General features: G+C 59.8%; 1 protein-coding gene across 1 annotated transcript in view; it reads left to right on the top strand.

Moving 5' to 3' along the window:
- Nucleotides 1-21,744, top strand: part of SRCAP (Snf2 related CREBBP activator protein) — a 137,816-nt gene that overhangs the window by 101,157 nt on the left and 14,915 nt on the right. The window contains exons 27-29 of the mRNA XM_090130322.1: nt 2,356-2,687; nt 14,431-14,633; nt 18,372-18,541. Coding sequence (XP_089986448.1) covers nt 2,356-2,687; nt 14,431-14,633; nt 18,372-18,541 — 705 coding nt within the window. The remainder of the gene's footprint in view (nt 1-2,355; nt 2,688-14,430; nt 14,634-18,371; nt 18,542-21,744) is intronic.

The following is a 21,744-nucleotide window of genomic DNA, read 5'->3' as shown; positions in this document are numbered from 1 at the left end:
AATAGAGACCCCATAGAGCCCTGTCGAGACCCCATAGAGCCCCATAGAGCCCCATAGACCCCATAAGACCCCATAGGGACCCCATAGAGACCCCATAGACACCCCATAAGACCCCATAGAGACCCATAGACCCCATGAAACCAAATAGAGACTGCATAGAGCCCCATAGAGACCCCATAGGACCCCATAGAGACCCATAGACCCCATACGACCCCATAGGGACCCCATAAGACCCCATAGGGACCCCATAGAGCCCCATAGACCCCATAAGACCCCATAGACACCCCATAAGACCCCATAGAGCCCCATAAGACCCCATAGACACCCCATAAGACCCCATAGGGACCCCATAAGACCCCATAGAGCCCCATAGACCCCATAAGACCCCATAGGGACCCCAGAGGGACCTCATAAGACCCCATAGAGACCCCATAGACCCCATAAGACCCCATAGACACCCCATAAGACCCCATAGACACCCCATAAGACCCCATAGAGACCCATAGACCCCATGAAACCAAATAGAGACTGCATAGAGCCCCATAGGACCCCATAGAGACCCATAGACCCCATACGACCCCATAGGGACCCCATAAGACCCCATAGGGACCTCATAAGACCCCATAGGGACCCCATAGAGCCCCATAGACCCCATAAGACACCATAGGGACCTCATAAGACCCCATAGGGACCCATAAGACCCCATAGAGACCCATAGACCCCATAGAGCCCCATAGAGCCCCCCTACAGCCCCATAGAGACCCCATAGCGACCCCCAGACCCCATAAGACCCCATAGAGACCCATAGACCCCATGAGACCCCATAGAGACCCATAAGACCCCATAGAGACTCATAAGACCCCATAGAGCTCCATAGAGACCCCATAGAGACCCCATAGAGCCCCATAGACCCCATAAGACCCCATAGGGACCTCATAAGACCCCATAAGACCCCATAGAGCCCCATAGACCCCATAAGACACCATAGGGACCTCATAAGACCCCATAGGGACCCATAAGACCCCATAGACACCCCATAAGACCCCATAGAGACCCATAGACCCCATGAAACCAAATAGAGACTGCATAGAGCCCCATAGGACCCCATAGAGACCCATAGACCCCATACGACCCCATAGGGACCCCATAAGACCCCATAGGGACCCCATAAGACCCCATAGGGACCCATAGACCCCATAAGACCCCATAGAGCCCCATAGACCCCATAAGACCCCATAAGACCCCATAGACCCCATAAGACCCCAAAGACACCCCATAAGACCCCATAAGACCCCATAGGGACCCATAAGACCCCATAGACACCGCATAAGACCCCATAGGGACCCCATAAGACCCCATAAGACCCCATAGACCCCATAAGACCCCATAGACACCCCATAAGACCCCATAAGACCCCATAGGGACCCCATAAGACCCCATAAGACCCCATAGACCCCATAAGACCCCATAGACACCCCATAAGACCCCATAAGACCCCATAGGGACCCCATAAGACCCCATAAGACCCCATAGGGACCCATAAGACCCCATAGACACCCCATAAGACCCCATAGAGCCCCATAAGACCCCATAGGGACCCCATAAGACCCCATAGAGCCCCATAGACCCCATAAGACCCCATAGGGACCCCAGAGGGACCTCATAAGACCCCATAGAGACCCCATAGACCCCATAAGACCCCATAGACACCCCATAAGACCCCATAGGGACCCCAGAGGGACCTCATAAGACCCCATAGAGACCCCATAGACACCCCATAAGACCCCATAGAGACCCATAGACCCCATGAAACCAAATAGAGACTGCATAGAGCCCCATAGGACCCCATAGAGACCCATAGACCCCATACGACCCCATAGGGACCCCATAAGACCCCATAGGGACCTCATAAGACCCCATAGGGACCCCATAAGACCCCATAAGACCCCATAGACCCCATAAGACCCCATAGACACCCCATAAGACCCCATAAGACCCCATAGGGACCCATAAGACCCCATAAGACCCCTTAAGACCCCATAGACCCCATAAGACCCCATAGACACCCCATAAGACCCCATAGAGCCCCATAGACCCCATAAGACCCCATAGACACCCCATAAGACCCCGTAGAGCCCCATAAGACCCCATAGACACCCCATAAGACCCCATAGAGCCCCTTAAGACCCCATAGACACCGCATAAGACCCCATAGGGACCCCATAAGACCCCATAGACACCCCATAAGACCCCATAAGACCCCATAAGACCCCATAGGGACCCCATAAGACCCCTCTGACCCTGTCTCCCCGTTGCCCCCCCACCCCCCCCCCCCCCACCCCGAAATTCCCTTAGGAATCCCTGGAAGCCAAGCGCTGCCGGGCGCGGGCCGAACGCTTGGATCGTTTGCTGCGACTTAACGAACTTCGTTGCGGCCTCAGCCCCATTTATGGCACCGAAGTGTTGAACCTCTGCACCCTTTTACCCCACCCCGAAGCTCATCAGCCACCCTATAAAAGTCGGAACCCTAAAGGGACCCCGAGGACGGGCTTGGAGAGGTGCAGGCTGGCGCAGCTGCAGGGCAGACCCCCGAAATTGGAAGAGTTTTGGGAGAGGGGGGGGGCTTTAGGGAGAGCCATCTTGGGGCCCCCCCAGAGGTTGGAGCAGCTGGCGGCGGTGCTGGATCGGTAAGGGGGGGGGGGTTTGGGGGGGTGGTGGGGGGGATTTGGGGGTCTTGGGGGGGGTTATGGGGGGTTATGGGGGGGTTTGGGGGTCTTGGAGGGGATTATGGGGGGTTATGGGGGGATTTGGGGGGGTTGTGGGGGGATTTGGGGGTCTTTGAGGGGGTTATGGGGGGTTATGGGGGGGGTTTGGGGGGGTTGTGGGGGGGATTTGGGGATCTTGGGGGGGTTTTGGGGAGGTTATGGGGGGGATTTGGGGGGGTTGTGGGGGGATTTGGGGGTCTTTGAGGGGATTATGGGGGGGATTATGGGGTTTTGGGGGGGTTTATGGTGGGTTATGGGGGGATTTGGGGGTCTTGGGGGGATTTGGGGGGGTTATGGGGGATTTGGGGGTCTTGGAGGGGATTATGGGGGGTTATGGGGGGTTTAGGGGGAGATATGGGGGTCTTGGGGGGGGTTATGGGGGGATTTGGGGTCTTGGGGGGATTATGGGGGGTGTTGGGGGGGTTGTGGGGGGATTTGGGGGTCTTGGGGGGATTATGGGGGGTAATGGGGGGGGTTGGGGGGGTCTTGGGGGGATTTGGGGGGGTTATGGGGGGGATTTGGGGGGGTTGTGGGGGGATTTGGGGGTCTTGGGGGGGATTATGGGGGGTAATGGGGGGGGTTTGGGGGGGTTGTGGGGGGGATTGGGGGTCTTGGGGGGGTCTTTCAGGGGGTTATGGGGGGTTTAGGGGGAGATATGGGGGTCTTTGGGGGGGGTTATGGGGGAATTTGGGGAAGGTTTGGGGGGGTAATGGGGAGATTTAGGGGTTTTTCAGGGGCTTATGGGGGTCTTTGGGGGTCTTGGGGGGGGTTATGGGGGGATATGGGGGTCTTGGGGGCATATTGGGGGTCTTGGCGGGGGTTTGGGGGGGTTATGGGGGGATTTGGGGGTCTTGGGGGGGATTATGGGGGGTTTAGGGGGAGATATGGGGGTCTTTGGGGGGGGTTATGGGGGGATTTGGGGGTCTTGGGGGCATATTGGGGGTCTTGGGGGGGTCTTGAGGGGGTTATGGGGGGATTTGGGGGTCTTTGAGGGGGTTATGGGGGGTTATGGGGGGGTTTAGGGGGACATATGGGGGTCTTGGGGGGGTCTTGGGGGGTTATGGGGGGTTTAGGGGGAGATATGGGGGTCTTTGGGGGGGTTATGGGGGGATTTGGGGGTCTTTCAGGGGGTTATGGGGGGTTATGGGGGGGGTTTGGGGGGGTTGTGGGGGGATTTGGGGGTCTTTGAGGGGATTATGGGGGGTTATGGGGGGGGTTTGGGGGGGTTGGGGGGGGATTTGGGGGTCTTTGAGGGGATTATGGGGGGATATGGGGGGGGTTTGGGGGGGTTGTGGGGAGATTTGGGGGTCTTGGAGGGGATTATGGGGGGTTATGGGGGGGATTTGGGGGGGTCTTGGGGGGATTTGGGGGTCTTTCAGGGGGTTATGGGGGGTTGTGGGGGGGATTTGGGGGATCTTGGGGGGGTTTTGGGGAGGTTATGGGGGGGATTTGGGGGTCTTTGAGGGGATTATGGGGGGTTATGGGGGGTTTAGGGGAAGATATGGGGGTCTTTGGGGGGGTTATGGGGGGGATTATGGGGTTTTGGGGGGGTTATGGGGGGTTATGGGGGGATTTGGGGGTCTTGGAGGGGATTATGGGGGGTTATGGGGGGTTTAGGGGGAGATATGGGGGTCTTTGGGGGGGGTTATGGGGGGATTTGGGGATCTTGGGGGGATTTGGGGGTCTTGGAGGGGATTATGGGGGTTTATGGGGTTTTGGGGGGGTTTTGGGGAGGTTATGGGGGGGATTTGGGGGTCTTTGAGGGGATTATGGGGGGTTATGGGGTGTTTAGGGGGAGATATGGGGGTCTTTGGGGGGGCTTATGGGAAAATTTGGGGGTCTTGGGGGGATTATGGGGGGTTATGGGGGGATTTGGGGGGATTATGGGGGGTTATGGGGGGATTTGGGGGTCTTGGGGGGGTAAGGGGAGGTTATGGGGGGATTTGGGGAAGGTTTGGGGGGGTTATGGGGAGATTTGGGGGTCTTGGAGGGGATTATGGGGGGTTATGGGGGGGGTTTGGGGGGGTTGTGGGGGGATTTGGGGGTCTTGGGGGCATATTGGGGGTCTTGGGGTTTTGGGGGGGTTGTGGGGGGATTTGGGGGTCTTTGAGGGGATTATGGGGGGTTATGGGGGGGTTAGGGGGAGATATGGGGGTCTTTGGGGGGGGTTATGGGGGGATTTGGGGGTCTTGGGGGGTTATGGGGGGTTTATGGGGAGATATGGGGGTCTTTGGGGGGGGTTACGGGGGGGTTATAGGGGGATTTGGGGAAGGTTTGGGGGGGTTATGGGGAGATTTGGGGGTCTTGGAGGGGATTATGGGGGGTTATGGGGGGGATTTGGGGGGGTCTTGGGGGGATTTGGGGGTCTTTCAGGGGGTTATGGGGGGTTGTGGGGGGGATTTGGGGATCTTGGGGGGGTTTTGGGGAGGTTATGGGGGGGATTTGGGGGTCTTTGAGGGGATTATGGGGGGTTATGGGGGGTTTAGGGGAAGATATGGGGGTCTTTGGGGGGGTTATGGGGGGGATTATGGGGTTTTAGGGGGGTTATGGGGGCTTATGGGGAGATTTGGGGGTCTTGGAGGGGATTATGGGGGGTTATGGGGGGTTTAGGGGGAGATATGGGGGTCCTTGGGGGGGGTTATGGGGGGATTTGGGGGTCTTGGGGGGATTATGGGGGGTTATGGGGGGGGTTGGGGGGGTTGTGGGGGGATTTGGGGGTCTTGGGGGGGATTATGGGGGGTAATGGGGGGGGGCTGGGGGGGTCTTGGGGGGATTTGGGGGGGTTATGGGGGGGATTTGGGGGGGTTGTGGGGGGATTTGGGGGTTATGGGGGGGATTATGGGGGGGGTTTGGGGGGGTTATGGGGGGATTTGGGGGTCTTGGAGGGGATTATGGGGGGTTATGGGGGGTTTAGGGGGAGATATGGGGGTCTTGGGGGGGGTTATGGGGGGATTTGGGGGTCTTGGGGGGATTTGGGGGGGTTATGGGGGGATTTGGGGGTCTTGGAGGGGATTATGGGGGGTTATGGGGGGGTTAGGGGGAGATATGGGGGTCTTTGGGGGGGTTATGGGGGGATTTGGGGGTCTTGGGGGGATTTGGGGGGGTTTATGGGGAGATATGGGGGTTTTTGGGGGGGTAAGGGGAGGTTATGGGGGGATTTGGGAAAGGTTTGGGGGGGTTATGGGGAGATTTGGGGGTCTTGGAGGGGATTATGGGGGGGATTTGGGGGGGTCTTGGGGGGATTTGGGGGTCTTTCAGGGGGTTATGGGGGGTTGTGGGGGGGATTTGGGGATCTTGGGGGGGTTTTGGGGAGGTTATGGGGGGGATTTGGGGGTCTTTGAGGGGATTATGGGGGGTTATGGAGGGTTTAGGGGAAGATATGGGGGTCTTTGGGGGGGATATGGGGGGGATTATGGGGTTTTGGGGGGGTTATGGGGGGTTATGGGGGGATTTGGGGGTCTTGGAGGGGATTAATGGGGGTTATGGGGGGTTTAGGGGGAGATATGGGGGTCTTGGGGGGGGTTATGGGGGGATTTGGGGGTCTTGGGGGGATTTGGGGGGGTTATGGGGGGATTTGGGGGTCTTGGAGGGGATTATGGGGGGTTATGGGGGGGTTAGGGGGAGATATGGGGGTCTTTGGGGGGGTTATGGGGGGATTTGGGGGTCTTGGGGGGATTTGGGGGGGTTTATGGGGAGATATGGGGGTTTTTGGGGGGGTAAGGGGAGGTTATGGGGGGATTTGGGAAAGGTTTGGGGGGGTTATGGGGAGATTTGGGGGTCTTGGAGGGGATTATGGGGGGGATTTGGGGGGGTCTTGGGGGGATTTGGGGGTCTTTCAGGGGGTTATGGGGGGTTGTGGGGGGGATTTGGGGATCTTGGGGGGGTTTTGGGGAGGTTATGGGGGGGATTTGGGGGTCTTTGAGGGGATTATGGGGGGTTATGGAGGGTTTAGGGGAAGATATGGGGGTCTTTGGGGGGGATATGGGGGGGATTATGGGGTTTTGGGGGGGTTATGGGGGGTTATGGGGGGATTTGGGGGTCTTGGAGGGGATTATGGGGGGTTATGGGGGGTTTAGGGGAAGATATGGGGGTCTTTGGGGGGGGTTATGGGGGGATTTGGGGGTCTTGGAGGGGATTATGGGGGGTTATGGGGGGGTTTGGGGGGGTTGTGGGGGGATTTGGGGGTCTTTGAGGGGATTATGGGGGGGATTATGGGGTTTTGGGGGGGTTTATGGTGGGTTATGGGGGGATTTGGGGGTCTTGGGGGGATTTGGGGGGGTTATGGGGTGGTTTGGGGGTCTTGGAGGGGATTATGGGGGGTTATGGGGGGGTTAGGGGGAGGTTATGGGGGTCTTTGGGGGGGTTATGGGGGATTTGGGGGTCTTGGGGGGATTTGGGGGGGTTTATGGGGAGATATGGGGGTTTTTGGGGGGGTAAGGGGAGGTTATGGGGGGATTTGGGAAAGGTTTGGGGGGGTTATGGGGAGATTTGGGGGTCTTGGAGGGGATTATGGGGGGTCTTTGGGGGGGATTTGGGGGGGTCTTGGGGGGATTTGGGGGTCTTTCAGGGGGTTATGGGGGGTTGTGGGGGGGATTTGGGGATCTTGGGGGGGTTTTGGGGAGGTTATGGGGGGGATTTGGGGGTCTTTGAGGGGATTATGGGCGGTTATGGGGGGTTTAGGGGAAGATATGGGGGTCTTTGGGGGGGTTATGGGGGGGATTATGGGGTTTTGGGGGGGTTATGGGGGGTTATGGGGGGATTTGGGGGTCTTGGAGGGGATTATGGGGGGTTATGGGGGGTTTAGGGGGAGATATGGGGGTCTTTGGGGGGGGTTATGGGGGGATTTGGGGGTCTTGGGGGGGTTATGGGGGGGGTTGTGGGGGGATTTGGGGGTCTTGGGGGGGATTATGGGGGGTAATGGGGGGGGGCTGGGGGGGTCTTGGGGGGGTTATGGGGGGGATTTGGGGGGGTTGTGGGGGGATTTGGGGGTCTTGGGGGGGATTATGGGGGGGTTTGGGGGGGTTATGGGGGGATTTGGGGGTCTTGGAGGGGATTATGGGGGGTTATGGGGGGTTTAGGGGGAGATATGGGGGTCTTGGGGGGGGTTATGGGGGGATTTGGGGGTCTTGGGGGGATTTGGGGGGGTTATGGGGGGATTTGGGGGTCTTTGAGGGGATTATGGGGGGTTATGGGGGGGTTAGGGGGAGATATGGGGGTCTTTGGGGGGGTTATGGGGGGATTTGGGGATCTTGGGGGGATTTGGGGGGGTTGTGCGGGGATTTGGGGGTCTTTGAGGGGATTATGGGGGGGATTATAGGGTTTTGAGGGGGTTATGGGGGGTTATAGGGGGATTTGGGGGTCTTTGAGGGGATTATGGGGGGTTATGGGGGGTTTAGGGGGAGATATGGGGGTCTTTGGGGGGGGTTATGGGGGGATTTGGGGGTCTTGGGGGGATTATGGGGGGTTATGGGGGGGGTTGTGGGGGTTGTGGGGGGATTTGGGGGTCTTGGGGGGGATTATGGGGGGTAATGGGGGGGGTTGGGGGGGTCTTGGGGGGATTTGGGGGGGTTATGGGGGGCATTTGGGGGGGTTGTGGGGGGATTTGGGGGTCTTGGGGGGGATTATGGGGGGGGTTTGGGGGGGTTATGGGGGGATTTGGGGGTCTTGGAGGGGATTATGGGGGGTTATGGGGGGTTTAGGGGGAGATATGGGGGTCTTGGGGGGGGTTATGGGGGGATTTGGGGGTCTTGGGGGGATTTGGGGGGGTTATGGGGGGATTTGGGGGTCTTTGAGGGGATTATGGGGGGTTATGGGGGGGTTAGGGGGAGATATGGGGGTCTTTGGGGGGGTTATGGGGGGATTTGGGGATCATGGGGGGATTTGGGGGGGTTGTGCGGGGATTTGGGGGTCTTTGAGGGGATTATGGGGGGGATTATAGGGTTTTGAGGGGGTTATGGGGGGTTATAGGGGGATTTGGGGGTCTTTGAGGGGATTATGGGGGGTTATGGGGGGTTTAGGGGGAGATATGGGGGTCTTTGGGGGGGCTTATGGGGGGATTTGGGGGTCTTGGGGGGATTATGGGGGGTTATGGGGGGATTTGGGGGGATTATGGGGGGTTATGGGGGGATTTGGGGGTCTTGGGGGGGTAAGGGGAGGTTATGGGGGGATTTGGGGAAGGTTTGGGGGGGTTATGGGGAGATTTGGGGGTCTTGGAGGGGATTATGGGGGGTTATGGGGGGGGTTTGGGGGGGTTGTGGGGGGATTTGGGGGTCTTGGGGGCATATTGGGGGTCTTGGGGTTTTGGGGGGGTTGTGGGGGGATTTGGGGGCCTTTGAGGGATTATGGGGGGTTATGGGGGGGTTAGGGGGAGATATGGGGGTCTTTGGGGGGGGTTATGGGGGGATTTGGGGGTCTTGGGGGGATTATGGGGGGTTATGGGGGGGGTTGTGGGGGTTGTGGGGGGATTTGGGGGTCTTGGGGGGGATTATGGGGGGTAATGGGGGGGGTTGGGGGGGTCTTGGGGGGATTTGGGGGGGTTATGGGGGGCATTTGGGGGGGTTGTGGGGGGATTTGGGGGTCTTGGGGGGGATTATGGGGGGGGTTTGGGGGGGTTATGGGGGGATTTGGGGGTCTTGGAGGGGATTATGGGGGGTTATGGGGGGTTTAGGGGGAGATATGGGGGTCTTGGGGGGGGTTATGGGGGGATTTGGGGGTCTTGGGGGGATTTGGGGGGGTTATGGGGGGATTTGGGGGTCTTTGAGGGGATTATGGGGGGTTATGGGGGGGTTAGGGGGAGATATGGGGGTCTTTGGGGGGGTTATGGGGGGATTTGGGGATCATGGGGGGATTTGGGGGGGTTGTGCGGGGATTTGGGGGTCTTTGAGGGGATTATGGGGGGGATTATAGGGTTTTGAGGGGGTTATGGGGGGTTATAGGGGGATTTGGGGGTCTTTGAGGGGATTATGGGGGGTTATGGGGGGTTTAGGGGGAGATATGGGGGTCTTTGGGGGGGCTTATGGGGGGATTTGGGGGTCTTGGGGGGATTATGGGGGGTTATGGGGGGATTTGGGGGGATTATGGGGGGTTATGGGGGGATTTGGGGGTCTTGGGGGGGTAAGGGGAGGTTATGGGGGGATTTGGGGAAGGTTTGGGGGGGTTATGGGGAGATTTGGGGGTCTTGGAGGGGATTATGGGGGGTTATGGGGGGGGTTTGGGGGGGTTGTGGGGGGACTTGGGGGTCTTGGGGGCATATTGGGGGTCTTGGGGTTTTGGGGGGGTTGTGGGGGGATTTGGGGGCCTTTGAGGGATTATGGGGGGTTATGGGGAGATATGGGGGTCTTTGGGGGGGGTTATGGGGGGATTTGGGGGTCTTGGGGGGTTATGGGGGGTTTATGGGGAGATATGGGGGTCTTTGGGGGGGGTTATGGGGGGATTTGGGGGTCTTGGGGGGTTATGGGGGGTTTATGGGGAGATATGGGGGTCTTTGGGGGGGGTTACGGGGGGGTTATAGGGGGATTTGGGGAAGGTTTGGGGGGGTTATGGGGAGATTTGGGGGTCTTTCTGGGGGTTATGGGGGTCTTTGGGGGTCTTGGGGGGGGTTAAGGGGGAATATGGGGGTCTTGGGGGGGGTAAGGGGAGGTTATGGGGGGATTTGGGGGTCTTTGAGGGGATTATGGGGGGTTATGGGGGGGTTTAGGGGGAGATATGGGGGTCTTTGGGGGGGTTATGGGGGCATTTGGGGGTCTTGGGGGGATTTGGGGGGGTTTAGGGGGAGATATGGGGGTTTTTGGGGGGGTAAGGGGAGGTTATGGGGGGATTTGGGAAAGGTTTGGGGGGGTTATGGGGAGATTTGGGGGTCTTTCAGGGGGTTATGGGGTGTTATGGGGGGGCTTGGGGGGGTTGTGGGGGGATTTGGGGGTCTTTGAGGGGATTATGGGGGGTTATGGGGGGATTTGAGGAAGGTTTGGGGGGGTTATGGGGGGATTTGGGGGTCTTGGGGGGGTCTTGGGGGGTTATGGGTGGTTTAGGGGGAGATATGGGGGTCTTTGAGGGGGTTATGGGGGGATTTGGGGGTCTTGGGGGGGATTTGGGGGGATATGGGGGGTTTAGGGGGAGATATGGGGGTCTTTGGGGGGGGTTATGGGGGGATTTGGGGAAGGTTTGGGGGGGTTATGGGGAGATTTGGGGGTCTATCAGGGGGTTATGGGGGGGATTATGGGGTTTTGGGGGGGTTATGGGGGGATTTCGGGGGGTTTATGGGGGAGATATTGAGGTTGTGGGGGGGTTATGGGGGGATGTTGGGGGTCTTGGGGGTGTTTTGGGGGGGTTATGGGGGGATTTGGGGGGTCGTGGGGGGGTTACGGGGGGGATATGGGGAGGGTTATGGGGGTTTTTGGGGGGGATATGGGGGGGATTCGGGGGTCTTTGGGGGGATTTGGGGGGGTTAAGGGGGGTGTTTAGGGGTTTAGGGGGAGATATGGGGGTCTTTGGGGGGGTTATGGGGGGATGTTGGGGGTTATGGGGGGATTTGGGGGTCTTGGGGGGGTTAAGGGGGGATATGGGGGGTTATGGGGGGGTATGGGGGTCTTGGGGGGGGTATGGGGAGGTTATGGGGTGATTTGGGGAGGGTTATGGGGGGGATTCGGGGGTCTTTCAGGGGGTTATGGGGGGATTTGGGGGTCTTGGGGGGTTAAGGGGGGGTTATGGGGGGATTTGTGGGGTTTATGGGCGAGATATTGGGGTTGTGGGGGGGTTATGTGGGGGATTTGGGGGTCTTGGGGAGGGGATGGGGGGGTTATGGGGGGATATAGGTGGGATTTGGGGGGGGAATATAGGGGGGTTGTGTGTGGGGGGCGAGGGGGGGGGCTTGGGGGTCTTCCACGGTCCACCTTACAGCCTTACACCGCCCCTTACACCCCATATCCCCCCCACGTCCCCCACTTATACCCCATATCCACCCCACATCCCCTCCTTACCCCCCCATATCCCCCCATATCCCCCCCCTACCCCCCATATCCCCCCCATATCCCCTCCTTACACCCCATACCCCCATTTTCGTGCTCCCCCCGGTGGAGACCCGCTCCCTTACCCCCCATATCCCCCCATATCCCCCCCCATCCCTTCCTCACCCCCCAATTACCCCCCAATCCCCCCCCACATCCCCTCCTCACCCCCCAATCCCCCCCCATACCCCCCCACATCCCCCCCCAGGTTCACCTTCGTGCTCCCCCCGGTGGAGACCCTTTCCCTTACCCCCCACATCCCCCCATTTCCCCCCATATCCCCTCCTTACCCCCCATATCCCCCCATACCCCCCATACCCCCTCCTTACCCCCCCACATCCCCCCATATCACCTCCTCACCCCCCAATACCCCCCCATACCCCCCCATACCCCCTCCTTACCCCCCAATACCCCCCCATCTCCCCCCCCCCAGGTTCATCTTCGTGCTCCCCCTGGTGGAGGCCCGCTCCCTTACCCCCCATATCCCCCCCATTTCCCCCCACATCCCCCCATATCCCGTCCACATCCCTTCCTTACCCCCCTATACCCCCCATATCCCCCCATTTCCCCCCCATTTCTCCCCATACCCCTTCCTCACCCCCCAATACCCCCCCATACCCCCTCCTTACCCCCCCACATCCCCCCATATCCCCCCCATACCCCCTCCTCACCCCCCAATACCCCCCCATACCCCCTCCTTACCCCCCCAAAACCCCCCATATCCCCCCCCCCCAGCTTCATTTCCGTGCTCCCCCCGCTGGAGACCCTTTCCCTTACCCCCCATCTCCCCCCCCCAGGTTCATCTTCGTGCTCCCCCCGGTGGAGACCCGCTCCCTTACCCCCCATATCCCCCCCCCATCCCTTCCTTACCCCCCTATACCCCCCATATCCCCCCATTTCCCCCCCATTTCTCCCCATATCTCCCCTTTACCCCCCAATACCCCCCCATATCCACCCCTTACCCCCCACATCCCCCCATATCCCCCCCATACCCCCTCCTTACCCCCCAATACCCCCCGATATCCCCCCAATACCCCCCATACCCCCCCAATACCACCACATACCCCCTCCTTACCCCCCAATACCCCCCCATATCCCCCCCTTCCCCCCCACATCCCCCCATATCCCCCCCATACCCCCTCCTTACCCCCCCATATCCCCCCATATCCCCTCCTTACCCCCCAATAACCCCCAATACCCCCCCATACCCCCCAATACCCCCCCATATCCCCCCCACATCACCCCATATCCCCTCCTCACCCCCCTTATCCCCCCCATACCCCCTCCTCACCCCCAATACCCCCCAATACCCCCCCATACCCCCCCATATCCCCCCCCCAGCTTCATTTCCGTGCTCCCCCCGGTGGAGACCCTTTCCCTTACCCCTTATATCCCCCCCCCCAGCTTCATTTCCGTGCTCCCCCCGCTGGAGGCTTCACTCCCTTACCCCCCATCTCCCCCCCCCCAGGTTCATCTTCGTGCTCCCCCCAGTGGAGGCCCGCTCCCTTACCCCCCATATCCCCCCCATTTCCCCCCACATCCCCCCCATATCCCCTCCACATCCCCTCCTTACCCCCCAATACCCCCCATATCCCCCCATTTCCCCCCCATTTCTCCCCATATCTCCCCCTTATCCCCCAATACCCCCCCATACCCCCTCCTTACCCCCCCACATCCCCCCTTATCCCCCCCACATCCCCCCCACATCACCCCACATCCCCTCCTCACCCCCCAATACCCCCCCATACCCCCTCCTTACCCCCCCACATCCCCCCATATCCCCCCCATACCCCCTCCTCACCCCCCAATACCCCCCCATACCCCCCAATACCCCCCCATATCCCCCCCACATCACCCCATATCCCCTCCTCACCCCCCTTATCCCCCCCATACCCCCTCCTTACCCCCCAATACCCCCCCATACCCCCTCCTTACTCCCCAATACCCCCCCATATCCCCCCCATTTCCCCCCATATCCCCCCCATACCCCCTCCTTACCCCCCAATACCCCCCAATACCCCCCCATATCCCCCCCCCCAGCTTCATTTCCGTGCTCCCCCCGCTGGAGACCCTTTCCCTTACCCCCCATCTCCCCCCCCCAGGTTCATCTTCGTGCTCCCCCCGGTGGAGGCCCGCTCCCTTACCCCCCATATCCCCCCCCCATCCCTTCCTTACCCCCCTATACCCCCCATATCCCCCCATTTCCCCCCCATTTCTCCCCATATCTCCCCTTTACCCCCCAATACCCCCCCATATCCACCCCTTACCCCCCACATCCCCCCATATCCCCCCCATACCCCCTCCTTACCCCCCAATACCCCCCGATATCCCCCCCTTTACCCCCCATACCACCCCATACCCCCTCCTTACCCCCCAATACCCCCCCATATCCACCTCTTACCCCCCCACATCCCCCCATATCCCCTCCTTACCCCCCAATACCCCCCCATATCCCCTCCTCACCCCCCAATACCCCCCAATAACCCCCAATACCCCCTCCTCAGCCCCCCCATACCCCCCATATCCCCCCCAATACCCCCCCATACCCCCTCCTTACCCCCCAATACCCCCCCCATATCCCCCCATATCCCCCCCCCCAGCTTCATTTCCGTCCTCCCTGCGGTGGAGACCCTTTCCCTTACCCCCCATCTCCCCCCCCCCAGGTTCATCTTCGTGCTCCCCCCGGTGGAGGCCCGCTCCCTGGCCCTGCACACGTCTCACCCCGCGCCGTGGCGGCAGCGGCAGCGCGCCCTGCTGGAGGAGCAGCTGCAGGCCCAGCTGGCCCCGCATGGCCGCCCCCTGCACCGCGTGCTGGCCGCCATGAGGACGCACTTCCCCGACCTCAGGCTCATCCAGTACGACTGCGGTACGTCGGGGGGGGCGGGCGGGGGGTGGTGTGGGGCAGGGGGGGGGTTTGGGGTCAATGGGGGAATTGGGGGAGTCAGGGGGGTTGGGGTCACTGGGGGGTTTGGGGTCAATGGGGGAATTGGGGGAGTCAGGGGGGTTGGGGGGATTGGGGTCAATGGGGGGCAGTGGTGGGGATGGGGGGTTGGGGTCAATGGGGGCATTGGGGGCAATGGGGGGATTGGGGTCAATGGGGGGATTGGGGTCAATAGGGGGATTGGGGTCAATGGGGAGAATGGGGTCAATAGGGGGATTGGGGTCAGTGGGGGGATTGCGGTCAGGGGGGACAATGGGGGAGTTGGGGGGGTTGGGGGGATTGGGATCAATGGGGAGAATGGGGTCAATGGGAGAATTGGAGTCAATGGGGGGTTGGGGGGCAGTGGGGTCAATGGGGAGAATGGGGTCAATGGGGGGATTGGGGTCAGTGGGGGGAATGTGGGAGTTGGGGGAGTTGGGGGGATTGGGGTCAATGGGGGGCAGTGGTGGGGATGGGGGGTTGGGGTCAATGGGGGCATTGGGGGCAATGGGGGGATTGGGGGCAATGGGGGGATTGGGGTCAGTGGGGAAATGGGGGAGCTGGGGGGGTTGGGGGGATTGGGGTCAATGGGGAGAATGGGGTCAATGGGGGGGTTGGGGGCAATGGGGGGATTGGGGTCAATGGGGGGAATGGGGGAGTTGGGGGGGTTGGGGGGATCGGGGGAGTCAGGGGGGTTGGGGTCAGTGGGGCAGTTGGGGACAGTGGGGGGAATTGGGGTCAGTGGGGTAATTGGGGTCAATGGGGGGGTTGGGGCCAATGGGGGGGTTGGGGTGATTGGGGTCAATGGGGAGAATGGGGTCAATGGGGGGATTGGGGTCAATGGGGGGGTTGGGGGGATTGGGGTCAGTGGGGGTTTGGGGTCAGTGGGGGGAATGGGGTCAATGGGGGGATTGGGGTCAATGGGGGGAATGGGGGAGTTGGGGGGGTTGGGGGGATTGGGGGGATTGGGGTCAATGGGGGGCAGTGGTGGGGATGGGGGGTTGGGGTCAATGGGGGCATTGGGGGCAGTGGGGGCTTGGAGTCAATGGGGGGGTTGGGGGGATTGGGGTCAATGGGGGGAGTGGGGGAGTCAGGGGGGTTGGGGGCAGTGGGGCAGTGGGGGACAGTGGGGGCAATTGGGGTCAATGGGGGCATTGGGGTCAATGGGGGGAATGGGGGAGTTGGGGGGGTTGGGGGGATTGGGGTCAATGGGGGGCAGTGGTGGGGATGGGGGGTTGGGGGCAATGGGGGCAATGGGGGGCTTGGAGTCAATGGGGGCAATGGGGGGATTGGGGTCGATGGGGGGATTGGGGTCAGTGGGGTAATTGGGGTCAGTGGGGGCATTGGGGGCAATGGGGGCCTTGGAGTCAATGGGGGGGTTGGGGGGATTGGGGTCAATGGGGGAATTGGGGGAGTCAGGGGGGTTGGGGGCAGTGGGGGACAGTGGGGGGAATTGGGGTCAGTGGGGTAATTGGGGGCAATGGGGTCAATGGGGGCATTGGGGGCAATGGGGGGATTGGGGTCAATGGGGGGAATGGAGGAGTTGGGGCAGTGGGGGGGATGGGGGGGTTGGGCTCAATGGGGGGATGGGGGGAATTGGGGTCAATGGGGGGGTTGGGGGTCAGTGGGGGGGTTGGGGGGATTGGGGTCTATGGGGGGGATTGGGGTCAGGGGGCAGTGGGGGGAATTGGGGTCAATGGGGGGCAGTGGTGGGGATGGGGAATTGGGGTCAATGGGGGCATTGGGGTCAATTGGGGGCAATGGGGGGATTGGGGTCAGTGGGGTAATTGGGGTCAATGGGGGGATTGGGGTCAATGGGGGGCAGTGGTGGGGATGGGGGGTTGGGGTCAGTGGGGGGATTGGGGTCAGGGGGCAGTGGGGGGAATTGGGGGAGTTGGGGGGGTTGGGGGGATTGGGGTCAATGGGGGGAATGGGGGAGTTGGGGGGGTTGGGGGGATTGGGGGTCGATGGGGCAGTGGGGGGTAGTGAGGGGAATTGGGGTCAATGGGGGGATTGGGGGAATTGGGGTCGATGTGGGGATTGGGGTCAGTGGGGGGAATTGGGGTCAGTGGGGGGAATGGGTTAGGGTTAGGGGTTGACCCCATTGATCCCATTGGTGATCCAGTTGACCCCATTGCTGACCCCATTACTGACCCCATTATTGACCCTATTACTGTCCCCATTACTGACCAATTATTGACCCCATTTGGAGACCCTATTGACCCTATTTTCCCCATTGATGATCCTATTGCCCCCCCATTGACCCCAACGACCCCATGGCCGACCCCATAACTGCCCCCATTGCCCCCCAACAGGGAAGCTGCAGACCCAGACCCATTGCTGCCCCCATTGTCCCCATTGCTGCCCCCATTGACCCCATTGCTGACCACATCCACCCCATTGGCCCTATTGCTGACCCCAATGACCCCATTGCCTCTATTGCTGATCCCATTGACCCTATTTGAAGACCCCATTGGCCCCATTGCCCTGATTGTCTCTATTGGTGACCCCATTGACCCCAATGACCCCATTACTTCCCCCATTGGCCCCATTGCCCCCACTGCCCCCATTTGAAGACCCCATTGACCCCATTGACCCCAATGACCCCATTACTTCCCCCATTGTCCCCATTGCCCCCATTACTGCCCCCATTGACCCCATTGCTGACCACATCCACCCCACTGGCCCTATTGCTGACCCCAATGACCCCATTGCCTCTATTGCTGATCCCATTGACCCCAATGACCCCATTACTTCCCCCATTGGCCCCATTGCCCCCATTTGAAGACCCCATTGCCCCAGATGACCCCATTGATCCCGTTTGAAGACCCCATTGTCCCCATTGCCCCCATTACTGCCCCCACTGCCCCCATTGCTGAACCCAGTGCTCCCGTTGACCCCGATGACCCCAACGACCCCGTTGCCGACCCCATAACCCCCCTCTTTGCCCCCCAACAGGGAAGCTGCAGACCCAGACCCATTGCTGCCCCCATTGGCCCCATTACTGCCCCCATTGGCCCCATTGCCCCCACTGCCCCCATTTGAAGACCCCATTGCCCCAGATGACCCCATTGATCCCGTTCGAAGACCCCATTGACCCCGTTGCCCCCATTACTGCCCCCACTGCCCCCATTACTGCCCCCATTGACCCCATTGCTGACCACATTCACTCCACTGGCCCTATTGCTGACCCCAATGACCCCATTGCCTCCATTACTGCCCCCACTGCCCCCATTACTGCCCCCATTGCTGAACCCAGTGCTCCCGTTGATCCCAATGACCCCAACAACCCCATTGCCGACCCCATAACTCCCCTCTTTCCCCCCAACAGGGAAGCTGCAGACCCAGACCCATTACTGCCCCCATTGGCCCCATTGCCCCCACTGCCCCCATTTGAAGACCCCATTGCCCCAGATGACCCCATTGATCCCGTTCGAAGACCCCATTGACCCCATTGCCCCCATTACTGCCCCCACTGCCCCCATTACTGCCCCCATTGACCCCATTGCTGACCACATTCACCCCACTGGCCCTATTGCTGACCCCAATGACCCCATTGTCTCCATTACTGCCCCCACTGCCTCCATTACTGCCCCCACTGCTGAACCCAGTGCTCCCGTTGATCCCAATGACCCCAACGACCCCGTTGCCGACCCCATAACCGCCCCCATTGCCCCCCAACAGGGAAGCTGCAGACCCTGGACGTTCTGCTGCGGCGGCTGAAGGCCGGCTCGCACCGCGTGCTCATCTTCACCCAGATGACCCGGATGTTGGACGTCCTGGAGCGTTTCCTCACCTACCACGGCCACATCTACCTGCGGCTGGACGGCAGCACCCGCGTGGAGCAGCGCCAGGTCGGGGGGCTGGCCCCATAGCCGACCCCACAACTGACCCCATAGCCGACCCCGTTGACTCCGTTGCCGACCCTATTCCTGGCCCCGTTGACCTCGTTGATCGCGTTGACCCCGTTGACCCCATTGACCACGTTGACCCCCTTGACCCTATTACTGACCCCATTGACCCTATTCCTGGCCCCATTGACCACATCGACCCCATTGTCCCCTTTGACCCCACGGACCCTATTTCTGACCCTATTGACCCTATTACTGGCCCCATTGACCTCGTTGATCACGTTGACCCCCTTGACCCTATTATTGACCCTATTGACCCTATTACTGGTCCCATTGACCTCATTGACTGCGTTGACCCTGTTGACCACATTGACCCCATTGAACCTATTCCTGACCCTACTGACCCTATTCCTGGCCCCATTGACCATATTGACCCCATTGTCCCTTTTGACCCCATTGAACTGATTAATGACCCCATTAACCCCATTAGCGACCCCATTCAACCCGTTGAGGCCATTGAACCCATTGACCCCATTAGTGACCCCCTTGACCCTATTACTGACCCTATTGACCCTATTACCGTATTGACCCTATTACTGGCCCCGTTGACCACATTGACCCCCTTGACCCCACTGACCCTATTACTGGCCCCACTGACCCTATTACTGGCCCCACTGGCCCCATTGCATCTACCTGCGGCTGGACGGCAGCACCCGCGTGGAGCAGCGCCAGGTCGGGGGGCTGGCCCCATAGCCGACCCCACAACTGACCCCATAGCCGACCCCGTTGACTCTGTTGCCGGCCCTATTCCTGGCCCCGTTGACCTCGTTGATCGCGTTGACCCCGTTGACCCCATTGACCACGTTGACCCCATTGACCCTATTACTGACCCTATTGACCCTATTCCTGGCCCTGTTGACCTCATTGACCCCATTGACCCTATTACTGACCCTATTGACCCTATTCCTGGCCCCATTGACCTCGTTGATCACGTTGACCCCATTGACCCTATTACTGACCATATTGACCCTATTCCTGGCCCTGTTGACCTCATTGACCCCATTGACCCTATTACTGACCCTATTGACCCTATTCCTGGCCCCATTGACCTCGTTGATCACGTTGACCCCGTTGACCCCATTGACCACATTGACCACATTGACCCTATTACTGACCCCATTGACCTTATTCCTGGCCCCATTGACCACATTGACCCCATTGACCCTATTACTGACCCTATTGACCCTATTCCTGGCCCCATTGACCACATTGACCCCATTGACCCCATTGACCCTATTACTGACCCTATTGACCCTATTCCTGGCCCCATTGACCACATTGACCCCCTTGACTCCACTGACCCTATTACTGGCCCCACTGACCCTATTACTGGCCCCACTGGCCCCATTGCATCTACCTGCGGCTGGACGGCAGCACCCGCGTGGAGCAGCGCCAGGTCGGGGGGCTGGCCCCATAGCCGACCCCACAACTGACCCCATAGCCGACCCCGTTGACTCCGTTGCCGACCCTATTCCTGGCCCCGTTGACCTCGTTGATCGCGTTGACCCCGTTGACCCCATTGACCACGTTGACCCCATTGACCCTATTACTGACCCCATTGACCCTATTCCTGGCCCCGTTGACCACATTGACCCCATTGACCCTATTACTGACCCTATTGACCCTATTCCTGGCCCCATTGACCACATCGACCCCATTGTCCCCTTTGACCCCACGGACCCTATTTCTGACCCTATTGACCCTATTACTGGCCCCATTGACCTCGTTGACCACGTTGACCCCCTTCACCCTATTACTGACCCTATTGACCCTATTACTGGTACAATTGACCTCATTGACTGCGTTGACCCTGTTGACCACATTGACCCCATTGAACCTATTCCTGACCCTACTGACCCTATTCCTGGCCCCATTGACCATATTGACCCCATTGTCCCTTTTGACCCCATTGAACCGATTAATGACCCCATTAACCCCATTAGCGACCCCATTCAACCCGTTGAGGCCATTGAACCCATTGACTCCATTAGTGACCCCCCTTGACCCTATTACTGACCCTATTGACCCTATTACCCTATTGACCCTATTACTGGCCCCGTTGACCACATTGACCCCCTTGACCCCACTGACTATTACTGGCCCCACTGACCCTATTACTGGCCCCATTGGCCCCATTGCATCTACCTGCGGCTGGACGGCAGCACCCGCGTGGAGCAGCGCCAGGTCGTGGGGCTGGCCCCATAGCCGACCCCACAACTGACCCCATAGCCGACCCCGTTGACTCCGTTGCCGACCCTATTCCTGGCCCCGTTGACCTCGTTGATCGCGTTGACCCCGTTGACCCCATTGACCACATTGACCCCATTGACCCTATTTACTGACCCCATTGACCCTATTCCTGGCCCCATTGACCTTGTTGATCGCGTTGACCCCGTTGACCCCATTGACCCCATTGACCCTATTACTGACCCTATTGACTCTATTCCTGGCCCCATTGACCTTGTTGATCACGTTGACCCCGTTGACCACATTGACCCCATTGACCCTATTACTGACCCTATTGACCCTATTCCTGGCCCCATTGACCTCGTTGATCACGTTGACCCCATTGACCCTATTACTGACCCTATTGACCCTATTCCTGGCCCCATTGACCACATCGACCCCATTGTCCCCTTTGACCCCACGGACCCTATTGACCCTATTACAGGCCCCATTGACCTCGTTGACCACGTTGACCCCCTTAACCCTATTTCTGACCCTATTGACCCTATTACTCGCATCATTGACCTTGTTGATCGCGTTGAACCCATTAACCCTATTACTGGCCTCATTGACCATATTTCTGACCCTATTGATCCTATTCCTGGCCCTATTGATCATATTGACCCCATTGTCCCCTTTGACCCCATTGACCCTATTACTGACCCTATGATCCTATTACTGGTGCCATTGACCACATTGACTCCGTTGACCCTATTACTGACCCTGTTGACCCTATTACTGGCCCCATTGACCACATTGACCCCATTGACCCCCTTGACCCTATTACTGACCCTATTGTCCCTATTACAGGCCCCATTGACCTCATTGATCGCGTTGACCCCATTGACACCATTGACCACCTTGACCCTATTACTGATCTCCTTGACCCTATTACTGACCCCATTAACCCTATTACTGGC

This window comes from Phasianus colchicus, chromosome 40 (assembly GCF_987193195.1).
Source record: "Phasianus colchicus chromosome 40, bPhaCol1.hap1.1, whole genome shotgun sequence".
Classification (NCBI taxonomy): domain Eukaryota; kingdom Metazoa; phylum Chordata; class Aves; order Galliformes; family Phasianidae; genus Phasianus; species Phasianus colchicus.
This window is presented reverse-complemented; position numbering and strand designations above follow the sequence as displayed.